This window comes from Petaurus breviceps, unplaced genomic scaffold, assembly GCF_028583685.1.
Source record: "Petaurus breviceps papuanus isolate PSGF00001 unplaced genomic scaffold, PetGlider_PUasm1.0 208, whole genome shotgun sequence".
Classification (NCBI taxonomy): domain Eukaryota; kingdom Metazoa; phylum Chordata; class Mammalia; order Diprotodontia; family Petauridae; genus Petaurus; species Petaurus breviceps.
In genome coordinates, this window is record NW_027185852.1 from 10,811,678 (window position 1) to 10,820,622 (window position 8,945).

General features: G+C 47.4%; 1 protein-coding gene across 1 annotated transcript in view; it reads left to right on the plus strand.

Moving 5' to 3' along the window:
* The window catches only part of LOC138165128 (tyrosine-protein kinase JAK1-like), a 66,821-nt gene extending 57,902 nt beyond the window's left edge, over positions 1 to 8,919 (plus strand). The window contains exons 13-17 of the mRNA XM_069093283.1: positions 2,155 to 2,295; positions 2,642 to 2,729; positions 4,135 to 4,262; positions 6,510 to 6,683; positions 8,773 to 8,919. Of these exons, the coding sequence (XP_068949384.1) occupies positions 2,155 to 2,295; positions 2,642 to 2,729; positions 4,135 to 4,262; positions 6,510 to 6,683; positions 8,773 to 8,919 (678 nt within the window). The remainder of the gene's footprint in view (positions 1 to 2,154; positions 2,296 to 2,641; positions 2,730 to 4,134; positions 4,263 to 6,509; positions 6,684 to 8,772) is intronic.
* The last annotated feature ends 26 nt before the right edge of the window (positions 8,920 to 8,945 follow it).

The window sequence follows — 8,945 nt, forward strand, 5'->3', positions numbered from 1 at the left end:
AGAGCCTAGGGGTCATGCACCCAGGCCGAGTCCTAAGGAGTTACTGTGGGCTCAGAGCCTAGGGGACATGCACCCAGGCAAAGTCCTAAGTAGTTACTCTGGGCACAGAACCTAGGGGACACGCACCCAGGCCGAGTCCTAAGGAGTTACTCTGGGCTCAGAGAGCCTAGGGGAAATGCACCCTGGGTCTCACAACTGGTCAGAGTCAGAGCCCACCCAACTCCATCTACTAAGTCATGTTACCTCCTCGCTTAGAATAAGCCCCTCAGAATGAGAATTCTCACTGAAAACAAGGAGTCGTGGACAGGATAGGGAGCTGGCCTCAGAGGGAGGGAGACCTGGTCTGAGTTCTGCCTTCTGACCCCTGGGGCAGAGTGAGCCTGGGCACTTACCTTGGTGGAAGGAGCTGTCTCACTGAGACTTCCCAATGAGTAAATGAAATCATAGGTCTGGATCCCCCTCCCCCCAAAAGCAGTAGAGGGGAATCACAGGAGTTTAGCTATAATGGCAGAAAGAACGAGGATCCAGCTTCCTCCTTTGACAGAAAGGGAGACTGGAGGCCAGAGAAGTGAACTGATCTGTCCAAGGTCATACCCATCAGTCAGCAGCAAAGCAGGATTCATGTCCAGGGTCTCTGCAGCCCAGGCTGCTCACTGTTCTCAGACCGCCTGCTAGGAATCCTTGTGCCTTGGACAGATTCCTCTGGGGTCTTGGGGTGGCCTGGGATTTTCAGGAATGTGAACACTTGAAAGCTTTCCCTTCATCCAAAAGGCCATTTCAGTGACAGTAATTACATTGAACTCTCAATGGCATTTCTGGGATGCTGCAGGCACGTGACTGCCCATAAACCCCAAGCCAATCCTGCATAAATGGGAGGCTTTAGTCAATAACCCTTGAAGGACGGTCACTGCAGGAGGCATTGGGCACTAGCCCTTCTCCTTGAGTATTCAGCAGACGAGAAATGTCAGCTAATAACCAAATTAATCAAGATGCACAAAGAATGATACATGTTTCCTTGGAGTCCCAGGGTGTCTTTTGTCTCCTTCAGAGAATCCCTTCACCAACAGAATGTCTCAATTCCCTGCTCTGTGCAAAGCCAAGGGGGCAGCGGGGGGCAGTGGGTAGGGTTCCAGACCAGAGTTTCATCCCTGCCTCTGACATTTAAGAGCTGTGATTCTGCCCTGTAGATAAACGGAATAGGTTGCATCCTTTGGTGGGAGATAATAGAGTAAAAGGTTGGCTCCTGGTGGAGACAGATGATGGCATTAGAGCTCCTCATTCTCTACAAGCATTGGTTGCCATCCCTGGAGCCTGAGGAGAGAGAGCCAATAACCAGGGTGACTTAGGATTGGTAAGGTGTGAGCCATTGTTGGTGAAGGGAAGCAAGGGAGCCGAGGCTAGCCCACAGGACACAGAAGGGCTATGGAAGTAAGAGGGACCTTACAGGGCATCTGGTCCAATCCGTCTCATTTTACAGACGAGGAAACTGAGGCTTAGGGAGTGGAAGCCACTTGCCCAAGGCTACACAGACAGCTTCAGAGCCAAGAGTTCAAGTTCAACCTGAGGCATTTACTAGCTGTGTGACCCTGCCCAAGTCACTGAACTTGTGTTTGCCTCAGTTTCTGCAACTTTGAAATGGGGATAACGACACCTACCTCTCAGGGTTGGCGGCATCAAATGAGGTGACATTTGTCAAGCACTTGGCGCGTGCCTGGCAGGCAGAGGGGATCTATGAATGCTTCCTCCTTCCTCTTCCCCTCCCGATGGATCCATACCAATGGAACAGACAATTGGAAAGCATTTTGTGAAATAGGACTGAGTAAGAATTGTATGCCTTTGGGTTACTGGTCATATCAAGGTGCACAGAGTCATGGAAGATGAGGTGGTGTGGGCATTGCTCTCCTCGAGACTGGCAGTGCCCTGTACTGGACATTTGCCTCCGAGCTCTTCTCTCTGCGGAAGCCTTGTTCCCAAGACGTCACTCACAGGAATTAGCAGCACTGAGACCCCTTTGCCCCCACCGGATTCTGGGCAGCCCTCCAGCCCGGCACCTCTGGCTCTGGCCCTTGCTTCTCCTCCAGTCCTGTTCAACCCGGAACCTTGGGCCTCCTCTTATTTCTGAGCTCTCTCCTTTGTCCTGTTGGCTTTGTTTAGGGAGAGCACATGGGACGAGGCACTCGGACCCAGATCTACTCAGGGACCCTGGACTACAAGGATGAGGAAGGCAGCTCTGATGAGAAGAAGATGAAAGTGATTCTCAAAGTCTTGGACCCCAGTCACAGGGACATTTCTCTGGCAAGTACATCCTCCCCTCGCCTGCCCCCAGGCAGCTTGTGTCCTCTGCCCTTTGCCCTCCAAATGGGCTTAAAGAACCCTTTGGTCTCAGTGAGAACCTTCTAGCACATCCTGAAACCAGGCTGCAGCCTCACCTGAGAACAACATGTGTGTGCGTGTGAGTGTGTGCGTGCATGCGTGTGCACGCATGCATGCACACATATGCTGGGGGTTGTCATGTGGAACAGCATGCTTGGGGAGATGTTTCCTGTGCTGTGACCCCAGCTTCCCCTGGGGGTTCCAAGGTTGGTGTTTTGATCAGTGTGGCTCTCTCCTCCCCACCCTCAATTCTGAAATCCCCTAGCAGGCTTTCTTCGAGGCAGCCAGCATGATGAGACAAGTCTCCCACAAACACATCGTCTACCTCTATGGCGTCTGTGTACGAGATGTGGAAAGTGAGTCTGCTCTTTTGGGAGGGTGCTCCAACACTCAGAAAGTGTCTGTTCACCAAATGGAAAAGGATGCCAGAGAGGTGGGGGGCTGTGGAGGTAGAATGGTGCATATGTCCTCAGATACAAGGGATGTGCCCATTGAGCTGACTTTTCCCTTCTTTTTTTGTGCTTCATTATAAGAGGAGCTTTCCTGGTTAGGGGAAGGGAGGAGCAGATATTTGGAGATGGAGGTTGTGTAGAAACAAAAAAAATGTCAGCAAAAGACAATTGAATGCATAGGAAAGAAGAGTGGGTTTGAATCAAAGGACCTCAGTTCAAATCCTACCTTTAACATTTAATACCAGTTTTACCCAAGGAAAGTCACTTAACTTCCCTGAATTTCAGTTTCCTCTTCTGTGAAATGAGGCATCAGGTCAAAGGGGTCTAAAGTGTCTTGTGGCTATTAAGCTCTCATCCATGTTTGTGTGTGTGTGTGTGGTGAGTGCATGTGTGTGAGTGTGTATATACATGTGTGTGAGACAGATAGACAGACAGTCAGACAGGGAAGAGAGAGAACTCACTTCTTGGAGCCTTATTTTCCCACATGTAAAAATGAGGAAGTTGGACTGGAGGGCCTCTGAACTCCCTTCCTCCTGCCAATCTATGGTTTTATGAAATATTCAAAGGTAAACAAAAGAAAGGGAAGGTGAGATAAGCCTTCACATTCTCTTGTATGTTTGTGGCACCCCCCCACCCCGTTCCATCTCCTCCTCTTCCTCTTCCTCCTTCTCCTCCTTCTTCTTCTTCCCCTTCCTCCTTCTCCTCCTCCTTCTTCTTCTTCCCCCTTCTCCTCTGTCTTAGTCTTTCTTTCTCTCTCTGTCTCTCTCCCTACCACTCTCTCCCTGTATTCCCCAGCTGTATCTTTATCACCCCTACACTATCCCCAGGAGTTATAGGAAAGAAGTTATTTATTCCTAATTTGCACATGCAGTAAACTGAGGCACTGATTGTCTTAGGTTATAGGTACTTTATGGTGCAACTGGGTCTTTAGCACAGATGTCCAATGAGAGTTCTTTCTGTCGGCTTCTACTCCAGAGAAACAGTCTGTTTGCACACTGGGAAGATCATTGAATTCTAGGCTGGGAGACCTGGACACAAGTCCTCTCAGTCACTTACTACTTTTGTAACCCTGAGCTAATCCCTTAACTTCTGTGAAGCAACCTCAGCTGCTTCATCTGTGAAATGGAGACAATAACACCACATTGTACTTCCCTTCTAGGATTGTTAGGAGGCTGAAATGGGATATTGTCCATTAAACTGCTATTGAATCTTCTGAGAAACAGTGGTTGGGTTGGGGGAAGAGTTGGGGATTGACCTGGGTGGACAGTTAGGATCCCAATAGCCACATCCTATTCTTCTGTGCCCTCAGACATCATGGTGGAGGAATATATGGAGTTTGGGCCCCTGGATCTCTTCATGCATCGGAAAAGTGAACTCCTCACCACGCCGTGGAAATTTAAGGTTGCCAAACAGCTGGCCAGTGCACTGAGTTACTTGGTAAGACCAAACCCTGATTAGGTTCACTCTGAGCTGGCTTCCTAAACATTCAGCATCCAGAAGCCCTTGGTCTTGTCATCTCTCTCCATGGTGGGAATGGTCAGAAGGATATAGGGAGAGACCTCAGTGGGGGGTCCAGAACTGGAACTAGGCATGTGAATGCCAGCTATAGAGCTGAATAGGGGATGGGGGTTGAGTGGGATTGTAGAAATAAATCACATCAGGCAACCCTGGAAGCAGACCCAGATGGAAGAGAAGGGGAATTAAGATCAGCAAAAACCTCATGCACAAGGTGGCGTTTGAGACAGTTCCTGCCCTCAAGAAGCTTACATTGCAATGTTGGAAGAGATAACATAAAAGGAAGCAGAAAAGGGAGGCAGGAGGTAGTATAGATGAAGATGACCTGTTTGGGGAGCATAGAGAAAAAAGAAAGGAAGGAAGGAAGGAAGGAAGGAAGGAAGGAAGGAAGGAAGGAAGGAAGGAAGGAAGGAAGGAAGGAAGGAAGGAAGGAGAGAAAGAAAGAAAGATGGAGAAAAGGGAAGAAAAGAGGGATCTGTGGAGGTAGGTACACTAAGCCTTGGGAACTAATTGGATGCCAGTTGGGATGAGGGAGTGAGGAGCTGAGGATGACACTCAAGTTGAAAACCAAGGTAACTGGAATAACAGTAATAGAGGAGAATGAAAAAGGGATGGATTTTTTTTTGGGGGGGGAGGATGAGTTCTATTTTCAACACAATGAGTCTCAGATACCTCTGGGAGATTCAGTTTGAAATATACAAAAAGCACTTGGTGATGTCCATTAATGGATCAATAAATACTTATTAAACACCTACTATGTGCTAGGCACTGTGCTAAGCCCTTGAAATACAAAAAGAGGTGAAAGAGAATCCCTACCCTCAAGGAATTTCTAGTCTAGTGGGGGAGACAGCATGCAAACAAACTTGTACAAACAAGCTATCTTCAAGATAAATAGGAAATAATTAGCAGAAGGAAGGTAGTAGAATTAAGAGGAAGGGGGGATCTTAGTGAGGACTTAAAGGAAGCCAAGGAGGTCAGGAATTGGAGCAGAGGAGGGAGAGTGTCCCAGGTATGGGAGAGAGCTGGGAAAATGCCCATAGCTGAGAGAGGGAGGGTCTTGTTCATGGAATGGCCAGGAGACCAGGTCATTGGACTGAAGAGTGCATGGCAAGGGGTGGAGTGTAAGGAGACTGGAAGATTGATGTAGGACTAGAACTCAGGAAAGAAACAAGGAGGAGAGAGATTGGCCCGTGAGTCACTGGCATAAGCCAGAAGGAGCTGAGGGGAAATGCAAGAGGGAATGTGGAAAGCCTAGGACGGAGCCTTGGCACAGACCCATAGTCAGGGGCATAATGCAGATGGTATTGAGGGAGCAGGGTGTGAGAAGGAGCAGGCAGCAGGTAAGAGGAAGCCAGAAGAGAGCACACTCATGGAAACCAGAGAGGGGAGTGTGGAGGAAGGCAGGCTGCTCAGGTGTCAGCTGCTGCCACCAAGAGGTCAGGAAGGATGAGCATGGTTTGTGCATGTTCGCCTTTGGGAGGCACACTCCTGGTACAGGAGATAGGAGTGATTTCACAGGGAGGCGGGTGAAGAGAAATGGAGAACAGAAGTGTGATGGGGTAGAAGGGATGCAGGAATGCAAGCAGAGGCCTGAGCTTCAAATTCTAGTCTGCCCTTTCCCATGTCCTCAGGGAGCTCCCTTGACCTCTCTCATCTTCAGCTTTTATTAAAACCTGATTGGACTTGGGAATTCATTGGTTTAGAGAGTTCTCAGTGAGGAATTTTTTTCTACTCATGTCAATTGGCACTTTCTCCACAACTCATCTGTAGCAATGGGAACGTTGCTTCTTTCTGGGACTCAGATTCCTCTTTAGTGAAAAGAAAGGGTTAGATTAGATGGCATCTGGATCCCCTCTGACCCCGTCTTCAATCTCTTGATCCTTCTGGTCTAAGATGACGTGACCTATCCGTGGTCAGATATCCAGCATTTATCAGAGGCAAAACTTGACCCCAAGTCCTCCTGACTCCATGTCCTGCCCACGATCGACCACATCACCCCTGATGCTTAGCAGTTCTGCACTGTCTGGGAAAAAGAAGCCAACAAAACAACTGAGTTTGCAGTCAAGCTAGAATGTCTCTAAGACTTCCTGGAGACTTTCTTTCCCGGGGGGCTGAAAACAGCCTTTGCTGTTTGACCTGCTCACTGTGGGGTTCTCTCTTCTTTTGCAGGAGGACAAAGATTTAGTTCATGGGAATGTGTGTGCCAAAAATGTTCTCTTGGCCAGAGAGGGCCTGGATGGTGAGTGCAGCCCCTTCATCAAGCTCAGCGATCCTGGGATCCCCATCACCGTGCTCTCTCAACAGGGTACGTCTGCCTGGTGCCAGCTCAGCTTTCTGGGCAGGGTGTGGGTGGAGATCATTTTTTTTTCTCCTTTTGGGGGTGGAGGGCAGGATATGGCTAAAAAAAAAGCCATGTCAACGTCTTCTCCTTCAACAGTGTCTTTGCTGTGTTCATTTTGAAAGTCACTGTTGCTTCCCTTATCTGCTGGCTCTGTTTAAACCCTATGGTGTCGTAAGAGGAAATGGTAGACCAGTGAGCCAGCAGATTGGAGCCCAGTGACCAGAGGATGAGTCCTTTCAATGAAGGTGAAGTGGCTTGTCAGAGGCCCTCAGGAAATGTCCAGAAGCCCAGGAAGTGGTGCAAGCAGAGGCTCAGGGGGTGGCTATGGTTGGGAGACAGTGAGAACAGGCTGGCCTACCCTGTTTAGATGCCCCTGGTGCCCTGATACCTTCCTCAGAAGAGCAGAAAACTGAGCTGAAAACCCGCACAGAACAAGGCTGGGAAATGTGTCCCTTCCCAGCCATGTTTTCAACTAATTCAGCTCAATTAATTGGATTTGAATTATTTGTGTACATATGTAATATATTTGAATGACTTGAATTCAGTTCAATTTAAGTCATTTGTATACACATATATTAATTTGAATAATTTGAATTCAATCCAATTAATTTGATTGGAATTATTTGTATGCATATATTTGAATAATTTGAATTGATTAGATTCAATTTGAATTATTTGTATACTTATGTTAATTTGATTTCAATTCCATTTGAATTATTTGTAAATATGTATTATTTTGAATTCAATTTCATTAATTCGATTCAATTTAATGAGCAGTTTTGAAGTCCTTACTATGGATTAAGGATTGCTGTTCTGGATGCTGGGGTTCCAGATACAATGAGTGAAGCAATAGCTACATTCAAGGAACTTGCTTTTAGAGCACTGTCTTAGGACTAAGGGAGCTACAGAGATAAGTATGGCAAGGGTATAACCTGGCAAGGGTATAACCTGGCAGGGGAATATTGCGCGCGCACACACACACACCACACACACACACCCATTATTATAGGATGAAACAGAACAGGGGAAGGAAGGACGTAGAGAGCTGGATGCCTCCTTACATCTTGGATGTCAGAGCCCATGAGCACAGATGTACCTGTCAAAGGTGGGTTTCCAGATGCCAAGGCAGGGAAGTTCTGGTCTCTTTGTAGCCTAGATTCCCTCAGGCACCAAGATTACCTGGTTCAGAGGTTGTCAACCAATGGGTAAACTTATTTATGAAATGGTACATTTCCCTACCTTTCCCTACCCTTCATCACTTCTTTCCTCTATTCTTAACCTCCAAACAGAGATTTAGGATATCTAGATGGAGTTGGTAAAGACTGGGATATCTTGGTTCAAATTGTAGCTTCATGAATTTAACTAAAAGCATGAACCTCAACAAATCATTACCCTCAATCTCCTCATCTGTAGAATGGGAATAAGAATGCTTGGCATTATCCACCTCATGGGAGGCAGCATGGTGTAGGGGAATAAAGGTAAAGCTTGGATTCAGAAATACTTGCCAAGGTCACATGTTAGCTGTGTGACCCTGTGCAAATGACTTCACATCTCAAAGGCCCCCAGGCAAGATTCTAAGATCACCAAGGAGACACCAGCTGCCATTGGAATCCCACAACAAAATCACAAATCCTTACTATGTTTGGGAGACAGTGGGCAAGAAAACACAAAGCCCAAAGAAACCCATGTACTTTCCATGGCTTTTAGGAGGAATCTGTGGGAGGGAGTGTGTGTAGCACAGCGTAATCCTCCATTTGGAGTCAAAGGACCTGGGTTTGAATGCTGGCTCCATCATCTTGATACATCTGAGACCTTGGGCAAGTCACTTTATGTCTCTGAGCCTCTTTCCTGGTCTATAAAATGAGGGACTGGACTCAATGACTCTGAGGATTCTGAGATTCTCTGGATAATGCAGGGGATGGTGGCACTTTGTGATCTCAAAGCACAATAGAAACGTGCGCTTTTATTTTTAGAATATTTGACGGATCAAGACAGTGAGGTCATTGTGATGGCTGTCTCTTTAGAAGAGGAGGGGTGCTTTAGTGTGGGCTTGAGGGCAGGAGAGATTTCAAGATGTATGAGTTTCCCTAGAGGTTGAGTTATTGGCTGAGGAAGAAGAAAGAGAAGAAGGGGGAGGAGGAGGAGGAGAAGATGAAGATGATGAAGAAGGAGGAGAAGAAGAAAAAGGAGGAGGAGGAGGAGGAGGAAGGCAATGATGACTTTATGTACAGCTTGTGATGTAGCTACTGTCAGGACTTCCCCAG